The sequence below is a fragment of the Poecilia reticulata genome, linkage group LG22 (assembly GCF_000633615.1).
Source record: "Poecilia reticulata strain Guanapo linkage group LG22, Guppy_female_1.0+MT, whole genome shotgun sequence".
Classification (NCBI taxonomy): domain Eukaryota; kingdom Metazoa; phylum Chordata; class Actinopteri; order Cyprinodontiformes; family Poeciliidae; genus Poecilia; species Poecilia reticulata.
The window spans coordinates 12,203,968-12,227,873 of NC_024352.1; the positions used below are offsets into that span (position 1 = coordinate 12,203,968).

General features: G+C 38.5%; 1 protein-coding gene across 4 annotated transcripts in view; it reads right to left on the bottom strand.

The window, feature by feature from the left end:
* Positions 1-595: 595 nt before the first annotated feature.
* LOC103458587 (probable palmitoyltransferase ZDHHC14) overlaps positions 596-23,906 on the bottom strand; it is a 45,531-nt gene continuing 22,220 nt past the window's right edge. The window contains exons 4-11 of one of the 4 annotated variants that reach the window (XM_017302591.1): positions 19,494-19,646; positions 14,697-14,834; positions 12,665-12,713; positions 10,822-10,924; positions 9,916-10,025; positions 7,470-7,575; positions 2,105-2,130; positions 1,495-1,682 (exon numbers count right to left, since the gene is read on the bottom strand). In XM_017302591.1, the coding sequence (XP_017158080.1) occupies positions 1,586-1,682; positions 2,105-2,130; positions 7,470-7,575; positions 9,916-10,025; positions 10,822-10,924; positions 12,665-12,713; positions 14,697-14,834; positions 19,494-19,646 (782 nt within the window). In that variant the 3' untranslated portion in view covers positions 1,495-1,585. Of the gene's footprint in view, positions 1,683-2,104; positions 2,131-7,469; positions 7,576-9,915; positions 10,026-10,821; positions 10,925-12,664; positions 12,714-14,696; positions 14,835-19,493; positions 19,647-23,906 lie in introns of all 4 variants that reach the window. The other 3 variants (XM_017302592.1, XM_008399504.2, XM_008399503.2) reach the window with 3 other exon arrangements.

Here is a 23,906-nt window from a genome sequence, read left to right on the forward strand (position 1 = left end):
TATATATGTGGAGGGAAGACACAAGGAGGGGGGGTCATATTTTGACAAAGGGGGAGAATAAAGAGTGGGGATAAAAATATTTATCCAGATCTGGCTGTGAAATGGTGAAAATCCATATTTCTTTGGTTTGGAAGACAGAAGTGACAAAGGATGAAAAACATGGAAGAATTAAAGTGGAACAAAGGTAACGTTTAGAAAGCGTGTCAGGAAATAAAAATCTCTCCCTGCTCTGTCCATATACCAGACCTGGGAAAAAAATAACTTAAATCAGTTTCAAACTTCTCCAGAAAGCAGAACAACCAGAGAGGAGAGCCAACAGATGAAACAGGCTGACCACAAGGTCTACACGCAACAGACGCGGCATACTCATTGATCCTGAGGTTGGACTCTGAGCTGAAAGGGAACATCTCTATATTTAACCCTGCTGAGACAAACAACGCTGTTACCGGCAGTACGTCTGATCAACCACAAAGTGGCAGCAGAGAGCTAATAACGGTTTTTACTTTCCTCTGGAAACAACTGGAAAATGATCGGACAGTGGGCACAAGACGAACTCACCATACACACTCATGCTTTCAATTTATATGCACCAGAATCTGGTAAAAAGTTGGTGTTTTATTAATATCCACAGGAAATATAATTTGTAAGAGTTGTAGTAACTATGGTACAGTACAACAGTCTTTGATTTCTTCTACATAGAAAAAGCAGGATGATATGCAACATAATGACATAAACCATCACAATGCTGAGAATAAAGGCAGGAGACATGGTCAGATCAGCAACAGGCAAGTCGGTTCAATTATATTTAACAAAAATCCGGTCCGATCCAGTGGCAGAAATGCAGCTTCCTGACCTGAAGTGTTGAATCAGTTCCTTTGTTTTTGCTCGAAATGGCTTACAGACGTAGGATACCGCTTCGAAAAGCAAAGTCCAGTTTGCAGATTATCAAATGAAAGTTGTCTAATCTTCCCTTGAAGTACAAAATAAACCCAACAGTTTATCTCTGAGTGGTCACACACAAGCTGTAACTTTTCTCTCAGTTCCAGCAGACAAGTTTGGCAACATGATGGCTGAGAACACTTTTTTCTTCACTTCAGATAGCTTCAACACAGTTTCTAGCAGCTGGAGTCTGTAACTCAAGAGGGAGTCGGCCAATACCAAAGCAGCTCAGGAGAGTTTTAAGTCTTCAGAAGGAGTTGGGTTTATATATCCCACTGTCAGACAGAGCTGAGCTTCACCAACCCCCTGACCGAGTCCTCGTGTAGCGAGTCTTGGCTGGCCGGGTTGTAGAAACTGGTCTGCACTGTGTGGCTGTGGCCCAGCGGGCTGCCGCAGTGTAGCATGCCCGGCGGCGACGGCACTTCCTCTGGCGTGAGATAGTGGTGGAGAGCTGCCTGCTCCTGGAGGGGGTGCGTGTGGTTTAGTGAGTGTCCGTGGATCGGCAGCATGTCTGTGGCCTCGTGGCAGCTCAGGCTGGGGGTGGACGTCGGCGGGGTCGGCTGGCCGAGGGGCAGCGAGGAGCAAGGCCCGCCCAGCGTGAGGGAGGCCCGGGCGGGCAGAGACGTCCCGTTCTCAGGGGAAGACGTTATGATGACTGGCTCGCTGCTACGCTGCTGTAGGAGGGGGGTGGTGGCAGCCTGCAAAACGAATTTGGTGCTCTGAATGCACTGGTCTTGATCACACTGAGGGGAAAAAAACAAAACGCCGACATGCAAGGGAGTGGCGGGGGTGTACAACGCACAGAGACAGACAAGACACCCGACAGATGACAGGAGAAATGAAGGAAAGCAGAACATGAAGGGGGAGGTGATTGGATAAGAGGGAGAAAGAGAAATAAATGTTAGTAGCCTTGTTAGAAATGCAGAAAACACAAAAGAGAAACCACAGAGACAGAGCTACTCGATCCCCACTTCATGGCTTATTTATCTGTAACGTATCGGTCTGGGTTAGGACTTCAACTTTGCCACAGAATTAGCTTAAAGCCCATCAACCAGTTATCACCAGAGTGTAATCATCAGCTGAGCAAAGGTGACAGCCCTTCATCCCACAGCACTCCCAGAGACCTTCTGATGAAAAGAGCAAAGGTCAGGCTTCAACTGCTCACCTTTCTGTCTCAATGTCACATGTGACCTAAAAAGAACAGATGACACTTGTGACTCCAAAACAAATGAAACTTGTTCTTTTTCCTCCCAATAACATCTCTACTAATGGCTCTTTATAAGTTTTCACATGTTGTAGTCAGATGGATTTAACTGGGATTTTAACCAACAAACTTGTACATTGTTGTGAACTAGAAGAAAAGGAATACATGGTTTTCAAAAATGTTTTTCAAAATTAAATTCGCCCCCATTTACTCAGATGCTCAGATGTAAAATAACATCCAGAGCAAGTTTCAGAACTCATCTATGTCGCAAAAAGACAGAGGCACATAGCAGGTCAGGAATAAAGCTGTGGAGAAGTTTCTAAAACAACATCCCAATCTCTGAATCTCTCAGAGCTTTATTCAATCATCTAGACAGAGCATGGCATCTTAAAATGGGCATCAACATAAACTTAGAGGTTTGGCAAGAAGAGCTTCATTAAGAAAAACAGAAACTGATTTTTTTAGCCTATATACAAAAGCCCTACTGTATGGAGGGAAAATAAACACTGCACGTCGCAGTGTGTTACATGCTGCGAAAGATTTAGTTCTGCAGGGAAGCTTTTGAAGAAGTACCCTACAATAGACTGGTTTAGATCAAAGCATGTTCACAGTTCTAGTCAAAGTACAGACACAACGGGCAACAATTTCAGCTCCAATGACAAAGATATGCCCCAAAAGTACCTGTGGCTATTATTTTAGCAATAGGTCAGTGTTCATTTATTTTTCAACAGCGAGTTGAAAATAAATGGACCTCACAGTATTTGGATTTTTATTTGTTGAGAAATTGACACAGCCATGTACATTTGTTTATTCCCTACACAATTATGGACTATACTTTGTGATTTTCTTCACACATGAAATCCAAACAAAATGCAGGCAAGTTTGTGGTTTTCAATGTTATGAAAAGTGCCGCGTCCTGTGTGCAATACAGACACCTCAGTCTGCTGTGTTCCCACCGTTAAGTAGCAAAAGAAAAAAAGAAAGTCAAACATCACTTAGTTTTACTTTCCTTAAAAACAATATTAACCAAGCGCCTCAGAACTTTCCCTCAGAAGGAATCGACAGAACAAGAAGGGACAAGACTGCTCAGACCAGCCTTGAACTGCAGGTGATCCAGAGAAAATGTGTTTTGGTTTGCCGACACGCAGCCATGATGACACAACAAACGTTTATATTTAAGAACTTAAGCTTCCATTTATGGTTCTACTCTGCATCCCAACTACACCCAGTTTCACCGATTACCCTTGGAAAACAGCAAAGTGAGACTGCAGCATGTCATTCATTTCTCAGTATTTGTTTGTTTTTTTGTTTCGTCACAGATCGCTGTGATGCGTACGATCGCTTCAGAGTCGTAAGTTGAGATCCAAGATCACTTAAAAACTGCATCACAAAGGTTTCTGGTGAAGATAATTTATTTTTAACTATTCCAAATTAAAGATCTCCATATTAATAGCAAGTATAATATATTCTGCAGTGGTATGTCGGCATTTTAAAGCTCTGGCATGTGGTTACATTTCTTTTACTTTGACTCCTTTTACACAGTAAGCTTGATCAGATTCATACATCTTATTAAAATCTGTAAAAGATTTTCCAAGCCAAACCTTGTATATAAATTCTCTTGAGAGGGTTTGAGAAAGACAACATACTCAGCAATAAAATCCCTTTGACATGTTTATTTGTTGCTGTGTCTTATGGGCCTTGTAGTTCTTCTATCACAGCTGTACTATCTAGAAGCTTTGAGGAATTAATACCACCGATAAATTTCACTGAGGATAAAAAAAAAGAAAAAAAATGGCAAAAAATATGATGTTCACACTTCAGCGCTATTACAAGGTTTTTTGCAGGGATCTTGGGAGTTAAATCTTTGAAGAGAAGTTTGAAATCCGACCAATTTAAATTTAAATAACTGGACTAATAATACATATTTAATTTCATAAAGAAAATAAATATTTTGGACCTAAATTTGTGTGCTTTAGCAAGTGTGTTTTAGATCAAAGTTATCAAACTTCAGCACAAACCCTGAGCAGTTAGTTTCATAAAAGTCACTGGTGCACATTTTAACAGAATACTGAACTAGATACTAGATATAAATAAACCCATCCTGGCTGAAGGAGGCACAGGTGAATAATGTAAGAAGACTATGTTGATTTTAATTGCCTAAAACATTCAATAAATCAGTTTTAGCAGCAGTGGAGAAAGCTGCATTTCTGGGGATGAATTTTTGTTTCCTTCATTCTCACAGCAGAACATCCACATACCTCTGCCAGAACTACAAACCATGACATTTGTTTTTTAAATTAGTTATTTTTCCTTACAAATGTACAAATTCAATATTTCTACTAATATAATTTAAGATCTAGTATTAATAACATGCCTCCATTTAATTAGAATTATTAAATGTAATATTTTCACAAGATCTTGCAGAAACGCCATGTTTGCTCCCCATTTATTTACTTACTTATTAGTTTGTAGTTATTCAATTTAAAAAGGTCTTGATAAGAGACAAACTTCACAAGTCAGAAATGTTTATCTCCCATTTAGCTTCTCTAAATGGGAAATAAACACTTTACAGAGTCCAGCCTGAACAAGAAACCAGGATTAAAAACTGTCCCTTTCCGAGAGACATTTTGTTTCACTAAAGATCTGAGCTGTTATTACGAGACAGAAAAAGTCATGCAACTGAAGGAAGGAAATTGGGCGGTAAAACTTATGTGGGTTTAACAGTCTCTCATGGTGAAATGATCAACATGGAAATAGTGGTTGACCACACTGGTCTCTGGGTGTGAGAGGAAGAGGAAGGAAGAAGGGTGAAAACTGCATCATGATAAACAACAGTTTATTTCCATCCCACTCAGAGCTCGTAGATGTTTAGATTCCATCTAATTAAAGACTGGAGTCAATGTTCAGACGGCAACACAAAGATGTGCTTAGGCCTCTCCTCAACTGAGGCAGAACCAGAGCGGAGGGGTTTGTTATCAAGGTGTGACGTGCCTTCATATTATCCATCGTTACCATAGCAACAGCTTAAAAGGCCCCTCTCTGCATGGCACGCTGTCAGGCTTCTGAGCAGCTTCGCAGACAAAACACATCACAAGGAAGCGGAGCTTTCATCGCCAGACAAATGGAAACATCTAGATGCGTTTTGAAACTCCGCGAAAAATGGCAAACCCAAGACGCGACAAAAACAAGGGAACAAATGCGCTTTGTTTACTTGGCTCCAAACACATCTTGGTGTTACATAACAGAAGTGGACAATTGTCTGGGTGACTGATAAGAACTTTTGTAATGCGACGCAAGGTTTACAGGTAGCGGACAGACGGCCGTTATTTCTGGATGCGTTAACATAGGGGAACGCACCTTCGGCTTTCATCCCAACGCGCACTTCCGACGTTGAGACGGCTCACACTCGCGTAAAAAAAGTATGACGAGGTCAAGATTGGGCGAGAACAAAGAGGACGACTGGTGCACAGCCGGAGAAGTGAAAAGGCGAGATTGCAATGTGTGAGGTAAACACCGGTTGCCTCCATTCAAGCGTCAGAGTGACACAGAGGTCGCCTGAACAAGACCAAACATTCTCCCAGGCTGACGCTACTTTAAAGAAAAGGGTTGTTGACTTTTGGAGCACAATGGACAGACTCATTCTCCAGCTCATGTCGCTCTGCAATGTGGAGATTTTCAGCGTGGTGGCAGGGGAAAAAAAACAAAACAAACAAAAAAAAAAAACACTCAGCACTGCTTCTGTTGACCTAATTTACAAGCAACACTGAGCGTCTCCTACTCAGCTGAAATTATTGCTGACTTGCTCGCTGGAATCCAGAGCAAAACCATCAATTTAAATCTAGAGAGAAACAGCAACTAGATTTACTCTCTCTGATGTGAGCAATACAGACGAGTGGAGTTCGTTGTGTGGTGGGTTATTTAAAGAAATTAACCACATGTGGACAAGTAGCTTAAATAATCTTGGGTTGTTTCGAAAAAAATATGCGCAACATCTTCAAATTTAACCACGTCTTTTCCTGTTTTCGGTCAGTTAAGATAACCAAAATTATTTATGTTTGCTAAATGCCAGAATAATGAGATAACTTGTTGCTTGCACACTAAAATTAACCCACCTTTACGCAACTTGGAAAATCCCATATGATGTTGTCACTGATAAAATAATCCACATTATTTGAGTTTATCTGAGGCACACCTAGACATTTTTAAGGCAACACCTCAAACACACTCCCTCCTTGTGATATCAACTAAAAACAAGAAAACTAAAGAAATCAGCTAAAACACCAGGAAAAAAAGTCAAGGCTCCAAACACGTGTGGTTCATCAATAAATTAAACAATTTATTATCTTTAATTATCTAGCTATGAACAATACAAAAAGTGTGTGTACCCTTAGAAGTGTTTTCTTATTCTACCGTATTTAGAGTTCTTCAAAACCGTTACCCATGTGAAATGTCGTCATGTTCCCTCCACAAACTTCAGTGTGTTGCATTAGGATTTGTGCCATAGCTTAACACAAAGTAGAGCATCATTTCCAATTGAAAGAAAAGGCATGCATCAATGCATAAACTGTTTTACAAGTAAAACATACCTGAAGTGGGGGCATATTTGTATTTTATGCGTTGCAAAACAACCTTTCACAGCAGTTACAGATGCAAGGTCCAAGGAATTCTAACATGAATATGCTTTGATCTAAACCAAAATCAACAAACTAGAGGCATTTTCGCCTTTGGTTCAGCTAAACATAATGTGCTCAGAAGCAACAGAACTCTGAAAAACAGCTTATTTTTAATCGTACCCACAATACGAAGATTTTGATTTTTCAAGTAAGGAACAACTTTATTCTTGTTTTTCATTTTCAAATATTTTTCTTCAAAAGAATATTCAATCTTTTAAAAAAATGGCTTTGTAAAAAAAGGAATATTCCTTACACAATTAGTGTCATTCTTTGTGGAAATGTTGAACATATTGTTTGAAAACTGCTAAAGTTAGGATTTATTTTTAACGTTCTTCACATTTTAAAACTCAATTCTTTGACCAGAGTTACCAAGAGAGACGGGACTAAAGCGTCACATGCAGGTTGCAGCTCTGTACAACAGAGATTAGAAAAGATTTGTCCAATTCAAGTAGTGAAATGGCAAAGGGATCGTGTTTTCACCTCTGCTCCATTTCTGACAAAACTCTGCACGTAAGCCAGCTGAGCTGAGCACAGCTGTAAACATTGAGCACAGCTGTAAACATCTACATCAACTGGTGAAACTCAAATCTGTATTTTTCACTTTTCTTAAATCTCCCTGAGGAAACAAGAGGGGTCTCAGGTCTGTGTCTTACCATGTGGCTTTGCTGGGACTGGGTGGCACCATACATGGTGATGCCGTTGGTCAGTGGTGCCATCTGTGGTGCGTCTGCTTCGATGAAACCTCGTTTGTCAATGAGACTGCAGAGAAATGCGAGAATAGATGAGCTAAAAGGCTTCATTGACAAACATAACACAGCAAACAGCATAACAGAGCAACAGGATTCCAAGATTATCTTTATTAAAACCACAATAATGTAACAAGACATTAAAGTTAGATAAACTGTCATAATTCCTTCAAGGTGGAGAGAATTATGACAGGTGAAATGACCCTTTATGTGCCCACACTGTAAATACTTTGATGCATAAAGTTGTGCACAAACTCTATTATTCAAGTCTTGACCAAGAGAGAGGCTGAGAGACCGCAGACCCCCATATTTCCACTAACAGAGACCCATAAAACCAGAACTTGGTGATAAATCACTGCAGTCCTGCAGTGGGGCAGCGGAGTGAATCATTGTTTCTGTCCCGTCGTTAATGCTGCAGAGCCCTGACGCGGCTGCTTAGACAACAACCTGCTGAACTCTGGTATGCACATGCACACGTGAGTGCTAATGGGCTACATACAGCGAACGGAGGCCATTTATCAGCCAGACAGAGGTTGATCAGATATAGAGCAATATCTAGCAGACAAGCATGCAGCTGGAGAGGTGTTAAACAGCATAAAAGGGATAATCATTTCACACAAGGAAGTCTGGACAGACGGTTTCAGTGGGGCTGAGCTGGCTGCAGGGAAAAATGCGTTTCTCAGAATCAGAAATCAACTAAAAAAGGAGAACGCAGCAGCAGCCTGAGTTGCATTAAAACACACATTTAAAGGCACCATTCAAGGTGTCGGCAGAGAATGCTACACGGCAATCTAAGCATAAGAACGTGAGAGGCGGTGCTGCTTGCTTGGACTTTAGACGATAGAAGACGTTCCCATGATACTGTTGGATCCAGCTGCACGGTGCCTGTGGCCACAAACACAGACACAGATGCCCAGATGGCAGCCACCTGTGCACTGAGGACTCTCCTCACCACCCACAGGAATCATTACTGGAGATTTATTGCTTGAGACGGCCAGAGCACAGTGCACCCAAATGGCTTATTAGGAAAGTCTCCAAAAGCCTTCAGCAGAACTTTTCTTAGTTTGCATTATGGTGTGGGCATCTATAGATACATTTATATGACAGACATATTACAGAACCACAAGATCTTGGGCGTTTTTAGTAATTTCAGAACAAGATTCAGGATTTCAAGGATTCAGATTTTTGTCACAACCAAAAATCTTACCACCACTGTGGTAAATTACCACCACTGTGGTAACCACTGTATAAAAGCTCTCTTTAAATGACCAAAGAGAGCTTTTACATCCCTGTGTACGGTGCTGGACTGTTTAGCGTCCAATGCTACTGACTTCCTTCTCCTCACTGGATTAATAGCTATAAATCTTTACCTAATGACCTTGCCATCTCTCCTTTTGTCTTGGATGAACACTACAGGATGCACTGATGACAGAATTCACAGATTCTACCATCAGTACCACTAAGTGCGTCACTTAAGCTGTGCTTTTTCTTTTTGCTTTTATATATCTCAGTTTCGGACATCAAAGCGAATACAAGGTTAAGCAGAACTGAAAAGAAAAAGTTGTAAAATTATTGTCTATGCTCTTTAGGAGCATAAAAATGCAGAGAATCAAAACTCAAGTTATTTCTTTTACATCTTTTGAGTCTCATTTCTTTCTAATAAAGGGAACAAACAGCAGCCAGAAAAGACACTCACTTCCAGGTATCTGTTCAGTTAGTGCTCAGAGTAATCGGGGAAAGGCCACCAAGAACCACAGCTTCAAAGAAATGTGAACGGTTGTTCAAACTACTGAAGCTGTGAGGATATCAGCGGCGCTTAAAGTCACATGGCGAGGAAAACATAGCTGTGACAGCTGGCTCGTAAATGACCAGAAAACGGATGAAATCCAACATGTCTGAAAAGCTTTGATCTGGGATGTGGTTAGAATAGGCCTGAAATTGTTTACACTCTTCCTGTGTCGTCTTTGCTAAGTTTAGAAAAAGGCTGCCGGGAGGCTCATTTCAAAGAAGTTCCTCACATCAAACAGAGTCTTAACGGACCGTTTCAAAGTTGGCCTCTGGAGAAAACTAAAAATTACAATGAAGGGAAAAAAGGAGTTAATTATTTCAGTAAAAAGAGGAAAAAAAAAAACATGAAATAAGACCGACAAGGATCTCAAAATCCAGGACATCTCTTAAGTGAGACCTTTAAATGACACTTTCACAGTGGGGTTGTGAAATAGATTGGCTCAGTTTATATGACGGGTGACAACCATGTATATGCTGAACAAGTTATAATGTGGGCATCTGGAAACGTGCAAACTAACTCATAAGAGAAAAAAAACATACACACACACACACACACTCGTCATACCTTGGTGGCAAGGGTCCACAAAGCGCCACACAGCAGTTGGTGAATATATTACCGGAGCTGTAAGGGTTGTAGTTGTCCTTCCCTCTTTTGGAAGACCACGACCCTTTTATCTGGAAGAGATGGCACATCTTAAACAACCAGGCATGTCCAAACAGAACATGTGATGCACTTGTGTTGATACTGAAAGTGTTGGTGGCACATACAGAGTTCAAGTAAGTGCCCTTGACATTATTAACAACTTGCAGTGGCGAGCAGAGTGGACTGCACCAAGCTGCGATAACATTTTCTCTGCTCCGAGTTGAAAAGAATCCAGAGCTCAAGCTGTGTGCACATGTTAGGAGTGAGAACCAACAAACTATATTCCTCGTGGAGCCCATCTTACGGCAAGGTTACCCATGTCAAGTAAATAAACACAAGCTAAGGATACATTTTGAGAAGGACTTTTGCATAAAACATGAGTTTTTACGCTTTAAATAAGTGGTTCCCAAACCTTTCACACTCTGGCACCTACAATAGCAGTGGAACCCTGTTGTAACCAGGGGTTGACACCAGAAACATCATCAATTATTAATATATTCTATTTATTCTTTTGGGAGTACTCATTTATTTTTATTTGTTAGAACAGATCTGGGTACATCCAGCCATTTAAAGGTTTTCAATCTGCCCGCATTAATATAAAAAAAAATTAAAAAAACATAATTCTGAACACAATTCCAAATATCCTACTTTGATTTAGAAAAAAAAACAACATTTTTTATTTTGAGTCCTGTTTATTTTATTTAAATTTTATATTATTTAATTAATCCAAAAACATAAACCTAAAGAGCAAAACATGTTGATTAGTGATCGATCACAAATCACCTTGAATAAATACTTTTGTAAAACTCATTCAACGTTCATACTCACATCTTCGTTTGTGGTCTGATTGGAGCTGATCAGGTAGGTATGGAAGCCTGAGAGGCCCACTATGGACCAGACAGAGAAAAAACACACCACCACCTCCAGCACAGTGACACCATCAAGGTTAAGGAATCATTTTCAACAACACTACAGACGACAATGTTAAAAGCTCATAGACCAGTACATAACAGACCCATTTGGTAGCCAAGATGGACTATAAAAATGCAGCTGTAACAGAGAGTATACTGACCTACAGCCTGAGGGCTGCCCACTTGCCAACACTTCCCAGTTAGCAGTTCATTTGGCTCTAGCTGTAGAGCGCAACTCATTTCATGTGCTCACTTGAGAGCCCACAATACATAAACACTTGGAGAAAATCATTTCACATTAACAGAACTCAATGTCAAAGACCCCTTAGGACATGTACGACATCTTTGGGTAGTCTCTGTAAGAGTGTATTTTATTCTAAAAAGACATAAAGATTCAGATCGTACTACTTCATAATTTATTGTCTCGGAGAAGTGCCTGAGGTCGTTACTCACAGACATGGAGTCTGTACTTTAAAATCATCCAAAACTCAATCTTTAACCTTGTTTTTTTTTGTGTTCATTTCCCACCCATCAATATCTTCCCTGTAAGCAAAGTCAAAGCTCATCACTAATTTATTGGTACAAATAATTGCACTGATACTATCAACAGTCATCTTTCCTTTGGCAGGACATCATCAGGATAGCAAACTCTCTGCCAGAAAAAAAGTTCTCACTCAAGCACAGAGAAAGGGGATATTTATACGTTTAAACATTCAGTACAACAGCATAACGTTAATAGAAAAGCAAAAATAATTTCAATTTGATTTAGAGTAACTGGAAATATATCAGAAAGATGATGAAGGTGTAGACAAAGCTACATATGGCTGCCATAAATGTAGTAGGTACTAAAATGGAAACAAAGTTAAACAAGAAAAAAAAACCCAAAAAACATACATTTTATCCTAGTGAAAATATCAACATGTATGTAGCATTGTCCAAAATAGACCTAATAAGATAAATTTAATTCAGGATGTTTTAGAATAAAATCTATTATAGCTTTTAAAGAAAATTGTTGCTGACTATCAAGCAAACAGAATATGTAGTAATGTGAAGACAGGACTTTGTTTCCAGTCTTTATAGATATTTTTAAACTTTGAAGTTTGAATCTAAAATTATTTTAGGGGAAAATAATCTATTATTGGTTGTTTAACAAAGCACTGCTCTGTTTGCCACAAGTCTTCTTCTGATTGGCTGATCAGGTTTTTCTCTGTACATTACATTTCTCTGTAAATATGTCAGATTGTTCAAAGGGTCAACAATTTGTGTATCAGACTGATATCTACCGATTATGACAGATTGTGGGATTGACTGGGTTTAAAGTCATAATGTAATTTAAGATAACTTAATCATACTACAGCCATTATGTTTATTCTGTGGAAGCTGCAAAGCCAATTATTTCTGGCATTGGCAAAATGAATTAAAATGTTCAGCGGTATAACTTTGCATACAGTTTGATGTCCATATTCAAACCTGAAAATAAGCTGCTGCAAAATACTGTCAATAATTAAAAAATATATCCTATCAGTCATTTTCTTTAGATTCTTTGCAGTTAGTGCAAAACAACATTCTACTGGTCTTTTTCCAGTGGATTAGAATTTTCTATGCTGCTTGGTTTATCTATGAAACAGCAGAAAAACCTTTTTTTCCAAAAGTGTTAGAATTAGCAGTAATAAGGCAATCATCAGACGACGTCAAAGAAATCCCTCTTATAAAGCAGATATTCATCAGCTCACACTGTGCAGAGTTTGGCAAAAGGATATCTTGCAGGACTTTCTTTAAGTGCAGTGAGGAATCCTTTTTGATATGAACCTGTGAACACAGAAAATCACTTTATGTTAGACATTTAATGCAGTTGCTTTTCTGGAGTATGTGCGAAAGATCTGGATGCAGTGCTCACTTATAGTATTGTGAAGCAGTAAGTATTTCCCCCCCTAAAAGTTTCTTCTTTTTAAAAAAAAAAATAGAAGAAACTATTTTCTTCTATTTTTCTATCTATTTTCTTCTATTTGCAAGAGTGAAAATAACATGCAAGAGTGAGAAAAACCCACTCTTGCATGTTTCAGATCAAATTTTTTTTTATGAGACAAAAATAACCTGAGTAAACACAGAATTATGCCAGTTAGTCTTTTGCCTCACTTTATTTTAACACATTCTTCTTACTGAACCACACTGAATGGTGCTCAAGCATGAACAATTACTACTTAATTAGATTTAAGTCCAGGCTTTGACTTTTAATTGTTTTGTTTTTTTCCCCCAGAGTCATTCAGATGCAAACTTGATCATTGTTCTGCTGCATAATCCAGCAGTACTTGACCTTAAATCTATGAACTGATGTCTGGACACAGTCCAGCAGGATTTTCTGCTAGAGAGCAGGATTTATAGTTCTACAGCAAGTTGTCCGGAGCAGTAAAACAGACCCAAACCTTCAGACGACCAGCACACCAGGGTTTGATTGTCTCCATCACGTTCTTTTTCTCATATTCTCCATCGTTTTACGATTTTGATCGGGTTTTTTTTTAGTTTTTTTTTTTTTTTTATAGAACTGACACTGTCAGGTGTTATAAAGGTCACAATACACCTTCATTGTTCCAGTCTTATTTTATTGAAAAACATCTAGATAGCAGGATTCATAGTTCTATAGCAAGTTGCCTGAAGCGAGATCTGTCAGTCAGCCCTCCCTCATGGTGGAGCAAAAGAGGACAGTGGCTGACATTCACACCTTTGCACAGGTAGATAAGATTGTTTTTAGATGCAAGAATCAGACGATCACCCAAAACTTGAGGAAACCGAGAGCCGATCGATCGATGGTGTAAATAGCAGGCAGGCTCTTGTTCAGTTGCACGACTGTGGCAGCTATGTGTGAACTTGATAGACCACAAAAGGTCTCCTTCCTACTGAATCCCTCCATTTTCTCTTGTCCAAACTTTCTGCTCAGATTTAAGGAAGGTATTCAGAGCGCAGAACCTGCTCCAGTAAGAACACACTTCAGAGAAAGACACTAATGAAGTGTTTGATAAAATAGTCTTCTCTATTGCAACATATAATAGTCTATTATCTGTGTTTTAATATTTCCAGAATCTAGAAAAGTTTATTACTGTTCCAAGTTTTCACCTTTTATGCATCATGTCTTGCTGTGTGGTTTGCCGAAGTCCCAAATCTTTTTAAAGGACTTTTAAACTCCTTCCAGTCTGACAGAGGTAATGACTTTGTTTCTATTGCATTCTTGAATAAATCTGGATTTAGGCAATGTCGTGGCTTTTTGACATATTTTAGCCTACTTCAGCTGAACTCAACTTTTCACAAAATGAGACAGTTTAATGTCAATTTTATACAGAAAACAACAAAAAAACTCCAAAAGTTAAGCGCCATTTAAACATCAACTAATACTCCACTACCCATGAGTTGTGGATAATCTAGGTAGGTTTTATCACGACTACATATAACAAATGTAGGACTGAGCTGTGACTCATGGGATCCAGTGGGAGTATGAAAAATACAAATCTATAAGTTCTATCTCAGTAATTGCTCTCCAGAGTTTATCATTTATTTTTTTTGCCCTTTTTGTCCCCATCCTCAGATCAGGTTTACACCATAAAGTATGATTCGAAACCAGAAAACCAAAAAGGACGACGCACTGAGCCGTCCACCGGCTGCTCCCAGCTGGAAGGCCGGTAACGAGCCAGAACTCTGCAGCTTTTCACACCGCCCACTTACAACCTGCTGGCTTGAAATACACCGAGAGCTCAGTCAGGAGGAGAGTGCGTGTCTGCACTGTGCCAGTGAGCTACTTACTTAAAATGATGTGTGTGATGACAAAGGCGAAGATGAAGATGGTGAGGAAGGAGAGGGAGAGGATGAACATGTAGAAGAAACGGTAGTTCCTCCTTCCCACACAGTTTCCCACCCAGGGACAGTGGTGGTCGAAACGCTCTGCAAGGACACAGAGAGGGAGATCAGGAAGTTATTGAAGTTACACAATGAAGACACTGAAGTTTCAGCTTAAAAAAAAAAGAAGAGAAAAAACAAGATTATAGATGATTATATAACCCTTGCTAAGAATTTGTGTAAGCCAAAGCCTCACTGCAAATTAAGCTTTACTGATTGGAGAAAGGGATGGCCCCATCCTGGCTGAGAGATAGACATATGAAAAGTTTAAGATTAACAAGTTGATCTGAATATCTGTAGAATAAATCTGAATATTTGTGAAAATAAAAAGAAAAATGTATAAAAAAATTACAGATGCCAACACTGGATTATTATTATTTTTTAATCTACCAAATAAAAGCCGACTGGTGAGGCTACCACGGGACAGAAAAGTCACCACCGTGAAACAATCAAGATGGTTAATCAAATGCCTTCACAACTTAAATGAAGTGGTAGTCTTGGTACGTCAATCTGTGAAAATTTGATCACATGAGAGATGAAAACAAACCAGGTAGAAAGTGTTTAAAAATATTCCACTGAGCTGAAAAGATGTTTTTTGTAGTGTTTCATAGATCAGCAGTGTTTTATTTAATCATTAAGCCATTTCATTACTCTTATTTCACTGATTTCTCTGAGGGAGAAGTATTTGGTGTTGTTATTTAATCCCCACGAGTAACGCAGTCTAATCTCCGAGTGCAGACTACGTGCCGTGCTCAGCGGTAGCTACTTAACTAATTAATTAGATCCATTATTAGCTTAGTGAGGTGAAATGACCTGCTTTTGTCTCCGCTGATCAATGCCTGGCTGAAACACGTTTGGAGCTGGAGCCTCTGGCCCATGAGAAAGGAAACTACAACTAGTTGAAGCTAATTGCCACAGTCTGTCAGAACTTTTATGATGAAGTGACCAATGCAACTAGATGAGAAAGTGAAGCTTTTATTGACAGATTCTTCTCCTACTTTCTCTGGAAACCGTAAACATTTTATGTTAACATTATATCATAGTTGGTAAAGAGAAAAAAAACACACCTAATAAAGAATGTTGAAACTACTCTGTAGCAATATATGGTTTTAAAAGGGAACCGATGCCTCTAAATGGCTTCGTAATAATGTAATATATTCATATTTATTTACCAGAATTCTTTTGATGCATTTATTTTCTGCTTACATAACTACACAAACCCCCCAAAGGGCTTATTGCAGCTATGCATGTCCTCAAACTGAAGCACATCAAAAGAGCAATAAAATTACCATTAAAATCAATTATTCAATTCCAACCGTCTGTTAACTCAGACAAGCAGCAGCGTTCATCCAGACTTATAAACACAGATAGCTGCCAGTTTAAACCACACAGGCAATAGTATGTCATAATTCTGTGCATGCCATAACCTTCTTCAATCACACCCAAAGGGATAGAAGAACCTTAATAAAAAGGCAATGAATTTTCCATGTTATTATCCTGGACAGCCACTGGGGTGAGGATATCCATTTTGGCTTCTTACTTATTTAACAGCATGTTATCCCTCTGGCTTTTACAACACCACAAGCAGGAAAACTTAGAAACAGATTCCTTACTTTGTTGTTGGAACAAGAAAACTCTTTAATTTTTAGAAGAAATATCACCGGGCTTGTTCTTAACGATAATCATTTACAGACACGTGACCTATATATATAAGTATTTTTAAAATTGCAATTTATAAAAAAAAAAAACATAAAAAAAAATATTCTAGCTCCTGAGTTAGAATATTTACTGCCTTTTTAACTAAAAAGACACATTTTACTTTTAAAACAAGTATTTTAACACTTGTGACTTGTGATTTACTGCATCAGTACTATTTCACTCAGTATCCTAATAAACGTTTATAAGACATGGTAGGGTTGAACTGCAGTTTAAGTTAGATCACAGAGCTTTGCAGTTGTATAAAGTTTTCTTCTGAAAACGTTCATTCACCCTTAATGTAATCTTCAGAGATCTTCACAAAGATGTATTTTGTAGTTCCAGAAAACACACCAGAATCTGTTAAAAATCTGCATCATCAGGTCAGAAAGTCTGAAAATCACTGGTGAGAAATTGGCCACAGAAACTCAGATCTTTTAACAACAAGCCGGATCTCTCTTTATTCTTCTCAACCCAGCGGATGTGCTGTCCAGGATTTCCAAAATGGTCTAAAAATAGTTTTCAGATTTAGCCCTGAGAAGGCAGCTGCATGTCTGGTTTTTGTTTATATGCGTTATTTGTCTTTGGCTGGCAGAGCTAAGACTTGTAGCTCTGACTTCAGAGATGGAATGTGTTTACTGGGAACAGTTTTCTGCAGGGATTCTGAACTCATGCTTATAAACCCATTACAGTCCATTTAAATTCAGTTCTGCCCAAAGGCCAGCAGATTACAACCTACTGTTGTTTTTGCTATTTCTGTTATTAATCTTGTCCCTCTCAAACATTTTTAAAAGTTGTAATGGTGATTCTGTTGAGCTTCAGGAAATGTAGTAAATTTACCACCAGAAATTTTGACATTTTCCCCCGGCTTTTAAATCGACACAACAGTCATCTTTTTCATTCATTATTCCAGTTATCATAAATAAGACAATTATTACACGCACGCACACACACAGGGTTCCAGTCATTTCTTTTAAATCTGTGTTTATATTCATGTTTTATAATTACTTTTTAAAACTAAGGTTAATGATCATCTCAGAGTTAAGAGAAGACATATTTGAGACCAGCCTGGAATGCTTTCCCTATAAATAGATTAAAAAGTTATTTTCAGAGGTTGTCGTGTCACTCAACCTAAATAATCTAAATCTAAATCTGTGGCAGACTCTCCTGCTTTGTTTCCCTCCAGCTTCTGCTGAAGGTTTCTTCCTGTTAAAGAGGAGTTTTCCTTTCCGATGTTTGCTGTGAGGAATCGCTGCAAAGTCAGCGACACAATGCAAGAGACACCCCACCATATGCTCACCCAGGAGGAGTGAATGATGCAAATTCAGTGGCTCGATGCAACCAGCCCGATTTCCTTAGACAAAAAAGTTTTAACCAATTTAAATAAATTACACTTGACTGCTTTATTAAATAACAAGGAGTGAATATTGGAATACAGTTTAAGTTGAATCTGAATCTTTATATAAGTTTGGATTTAATTGACTGTGTATATAAATTGTATGTTTTTTTGTGTGCAAGTGTCTTTAGAGGGCAGTCCTTGTGAATCGGTGCGATATCATGTTTGCGTCTTGCATTTATTTCAATTCACAAACCAAAATCTGCAATGGCATGGCAACCTGTCCAAGATGTGTACCTCACCTCTCGCGTAATGGCTGCTAGAGATGAGCTCCAGCCCCCCTGGCGACGCTGCAGGGATAAGTGTGTGTAGATAATGGATGTATGGAAACTGAAATTTGTGTTTAAACAAAGCAGTGTACAACTGTAACAATGCAGATCTTTGTCAATGTCATTTCAGAAATCAATTTTCGGAGTCTCAGCGCATGCATGGGTGCAAACCTCCTGCTCTGTCTCATCTTTAAAAAAAAACAAAAACAAAAACAGAACAGCTGAGTCTCATTGGTTCTTTTTGTTAGACATGAATCATCTGCTTACAATATTCATAAAATACAACTTTATGTAAGAATATACATTGCCTGTCAGCTGTTCTTCCATCTTCATGAAATCTTCCTTCCTTCTTTCCTTTCTGCCAGTGTGCACAAACTGTCTGATTACCATCTTTCCATTGTTTTCTTTTATAGGCTCTTCATCTTTGACTCAAATGTTGCCTAACTGCTTCAACAGGGAAACAGACAATGAAATACAGAGCTGACTCTAGTGGGAAGCCCTGACCAATGAGGCTCCTGATAACAGTTTCTTTTAACACATCTTTTGTATAGTGTTTTATTAAAAAAAAAAAAAAACAGAAGAAAATCTTTGAATTTTCTTTTTTTTCTGAAGACCGTTTTTCCATTCAATGGAGGGATGAACTGAGTATAGTTTCAGTAAACACGTTTTCAATTGATGCCCTTTTCTCAGCAGGTCTGCATCACATTCCAGATATTTAGCTCGACTTGTGTTTTCAGTAACAAACACAATCTTTACAAAATCAATGTGAAATCACAGTGGTCTAAATCAACATACTGTATTCCCATATGAAATAAAATATTTTTTTTTTGGTAAACTTAGCGAAAGTATCCAATCAAAAACTGCTGAATATCAAATAAAGATAACCGTCAACACAAAAAGTTTTCAAATGATTTTATTTAGAGAATAAGCTAACTAAATCAACCAGACACCACATAGAAACAAATTGTCCACTAAAACTATTGAATACTTCCAATAAATTTCTAACATGAATTGTTGAATATGAAGGAGAAACTAAAGAGCAAGAGAATATTTTTACTGCATAAACAGTGACCTTCATTTCCATGTAAAAAAAACAAAAAAAAACAAATGAAATTTTGTGTTTTTATACATTTGTTTGGTTTCTTTCCACATTTAATTTTTTTAAAGAGAACCTTTCATTGAACTTTTATGTTTAATGTTTATGCTCCAAGTGGAGAAGATTAATTTCCTGACTTTTCTTCGGAAGTGCGATACAAATCCCACTTCCGGAGAACATGCACTTACAAGCTAAAAGCATGCAGGACTCAAATTTCCAATTAAAACTTAGAAAACGCCATAACTCACCCACACAATTGTCGCAGAGGCTGCAGTGGGAGGCACGTGGTGGTCTGAAGATTTTGCACGTGAAGCAATACTTCAACTTGACTGTCTGGCCGTTGATGACAACCTCTTTGGTCCTGGGAGGAGGCCTGTAGCCTTTGGTGCCGTTGGCCACATCTGGGCAAGAGAAAAGAAAGAGGGAACCAAAGAAAGGCATGAGAATCCGTGCAGAGATCGGTGCATGAGGCTTTAATGTGTGCATGAATATTTTTGTGGGACACAAGTAACACCTAATTTTCTACAGTCCTTATGATGTAGAGGTGTGATACTGATTGACAGATCAACAATAATTTCCCTGACGAGTGGGCTTTTGAAAGAACCAAAAGAGATTGGAAACATGTCATCTCAAAGCTGGGATGGAGACCCAGTGGGGACTCCTGGAAGTGCTTGAGGATTGAGCTGGGGGGGGGTTTGGGGGTCTCTGTTCAGACTGTTTGGATGGATGACTTCGCCATTAGAGATGTTTTGTTTTTTTTACTGAGGAGAATGCACCAATTCTTTGACTCCGTTTTAAACCTAGTATAATGCTGGTTCAGGTAATACGAGCATCAGTTAGAAATATAATAACTGAAACATCACTCTATAACCCCTTAAGAAGCTGCTTTAAATGAGTTTAGGACTAAGAAAGCAGTGGTGAGAGATGAAACGGCAAGGATGAAGCGATGATAGTAATTTTTTATGAGATAAAAACTAGAGCACGTATCCTACCATTGTTGTGCCTCCTCAGAGAACTCTTACACCGAGAAAGAAGGAAATAGTGTGTGTAGGAAGATAATTCTGAGATCCCGGTGAAGCCTGTGTCTTTAGAGTAGAATATGTGCGTGTGTGTGTGTGTATTAGTGGGGGGTAGGGACTGCAAAGCTTATGTGGGTGTTTGACATTTCTAAAAGAGAGCATTGGAAATGCAGCTTCTATTGAATGTGCCCCTATTGTGAGGAATGCCTACAACACGCTCTCTTCTCTCCTCCGCTCCGATCGCCTGCCCTCAGGACATTCAGAGGGACAATAATGACAAAGTTGAGAGCAATTTGGAGGACGATCTGCTTTCACAGCTCCTGCCAGGCCATGACCATGTTTGGGTTATTATACCAATGTAAATATTAATAGGCGCAAGCACAGAAATTTTCATAAATATTAGTTTTCAGAAATATTAATGTCCCTTGAAGTCGTCCACAGTTTGTCCTGTTGCAACTGCGAACCTCAATACAATTTTATGGACTAAACCAACACAAAGCGGCCTATAAATTCTTGAATGGATTTTGAATACAAGTTTCACTTTCTGAAAGGAGCAGCAAAAAAATATTTAAACTTTTTATGATATTAACATTTTTATTTGACTGTACGAATATATACAGTTTCTGCTGATTTTATATCTTAAGCAGGCAAATGACCATAACAGGTAATTCATGCACAGTGTTGTGTGTGCTCCAATTTCATTTTTTAATTTGAAAAAGAAATGTTTAACATGCTTTTGAGTGATGCGAGTTCAGGACCAGAAACAAGGAAAAAAACATCACTTGAAGGTAGAATTAATGAGGGTTTATATTAATTGTTAAAGTCGAAATTATTACGATTTTTGGGTAATAAGTATTTTACAAATGAGTAGAACATTGTAGTTTTATACACGTGCTGATAAAGTAGCAAACAAAAGATAAAATTGCACAACACCACCTGATGACCTAATGGAATAAATACTCTGCATACAATACAGCTTAGAAGATCAAGTTTTATAATTTCTGCAAATCTACAGCATGAACCTTACGGTCGTACTCCTTGGGCAGACTGTCCACATGCAGTGAAGTAGTGTGAAAGCGGGGGTGTCGAAGTAGCTTTTCTCCTGAACAAAGCCATTTTGTACACTTAGCTAACCGGGCAGACATAGTTTAGCCTTACATCAGTGCCTAGAGGGAGATTCCCTAGAGACAGGCCAGGTCTAAGAGCTTGAAGCTAAAAAAAAACAAGGCCAAGTTACAACAGAGAATGATGTAACAGCACTTACATATGCACGCTCATGGCATACCCACTCATAAGCGCAATCATCATTACAGGGTCACATCTCATAGGATTCGGATGCAATCTCATAAACAAGACAATTTAAGTGTTCATTATTATTTGGTAATTTAACAGCCTAGCTAAATTCCTGCTTTTTTAAAAAGACTAAGTTCACCACACACCCTCTAAGTAGCCTCAACATGAAACTACCGTCTTCTGTCTTACCTTACTCCTCACACTGTAAAGGAATGTTGCTCCAGTTTCATTAACAGTAATGGTATAATTAACAATGGCTTTAGCTAATTAAATGACATCAATTATGTTGAGACCTTATGCAACATTGAAGGCTGGACTTTGACAGAGTGACAGAAATACTTTTCTTTTTCTTTTCATACACTGTAATGTAAATAAATTGTACCAAGGACTTCATAGTAACTACAACTCCACTTTCCTACTAGCAGTTACATTCACCATTTTGTTATGTTGCTGAATACAAGGGACCTGCAAAAATGTACAATCAAAACAATAAAAGTTAAGCAATCTATTCTCAAGTTTATCATTATTTTGAGACTCACAACTGGATCTAAATATCTAAACTTAGTCATACAGGGTTGCTACAGGTATGTATGTTGCCCATTGGTCTCATTGTGATTCCACAAAATGTCTAAAATCCTACCTGCCTATTTTAATTAACTCTGCTCACTCTAAGATTTTCCCTTGTATCCACAAAAGTTGTTTCTCATTCAGCTGGAGGTGTCGACTAATAATAAAAACTGAGCAGGTTAGGAAAAAAGATCAAGTTTTGCTGAACAGTTGCCACAGTGCAAAGCTTGTGGGATGCCATTTTATTTCATTGTTTTTCCACGAGGATTCCTGATTACTGTTTGCTGAGCTAATTAGATTTTTCTGTGCTTGCGCCTTTGTGCCCACACTGCATACAAAAAAGGTAGCATTTATAAAAGCTCCTGAAAAAGCTCAACTGAGCATTCTTTTCAGAGGTGATAATTTATTAAACAAAAAAGCTTATGTTCTTTTTTTATTTTTTTTTTTTACAGATTTTCAATGTAGTAAATCATCAACTAATTGCCATCTGAACCAGCCATCTTGCTGCGTACAGTTTATATTTTAAACCCAATTTGCCATATAAATATATAAGTGAACCCCGCCTCTCGCCCAGAATGTTAGCTGGAGATAGGCACCAGCAACCCTCCCGACCCCACTAAGGGACAAGGGTGTAAAGAAAATGGATGGATGGATGGATGGATGGATGGATGGATGGATGGATGGATGGATGGAACCCTAAAGCACGTTAGTACGAGATGGGATAAAGACATACACACATCTCATCATATCGGGAGACAGAATGAAAAGAAAGACGGCATAAATAAATCCAGCATCAGTGAGAGCCTTCTGTCCAGAATAGTACAGAGTCAGGATTGTCGTCCTCTGGTCCACAAGGTCTCAAGGGAGAAATGTCTTAACTGAGACCTCGGTTCAGTCATTAGACCAGTGGGAAGGGGTATTTTGTTCTGAAAAGGTTGCCACTGAAGGTTGGCTTTATGCTGAACATCTATCTGGATAAAAGAATGAAAAGCCTAAAGTATGAAAAATGTCTCGATTAATATATATGATGTTTACTGCAGGTATACTTTGTGTTTCAGCTTAAATAAATATGAGCCATTTTATCTTGCTCAAAGATAAAATGGCTGATTTAGAGGATATTTGCTGATAAGCATATCCTTTCAGTACAGACCAGTTAAATTTTTTCTAACAAGTTTTTACTTAAACGGCTCTACAGTGACAGCTCTATTCTTATGCTTCCCCCAGCAGCAGCTCTGTCACAAACAATATTCCTTTTTCAGTCCATCTTTTTCATGTTCCCGTCACTGCAAATCCAACAACACAGAAGAGAAGGAGTGAAAAAGAAAACAGCCATTTCTTTCTCATGCACTTTCAAGACTGTAAAATGGCTGTTAAAGAGTGTCAGCAGTCCTTTAAAATTAAAGGATTATTGATGTACCAGTGTCTATGCAAAATATTGTGTCTAATGATGAAACTTCATCTCAGTCAAGAAATCGCAAAGGAGCTTTTGAATTGAAAATGTCAAATTTCCTTCCATAAAAATTCAGTCTTAGTTTTCAACTAAGATGAAAAGGTTTTGCACAAAAAAGTTGCAGAAAAGCATCGTTTCTTTGTATTCATGTCAATTAATCAGACATTACGTTAAGCAGCTGAAGAAGCTCTAGTCTTCTATATTCACATTTTAAAGTTATAATTTAGCCACTAGCTGTTAAAGGAAAGTGAGGTGGACATTGCTATTTGACATTATAAAGTAAAGGGATCACAGTGGTGGTGGAAAGATCAACATTAATTATTAATCGTGAT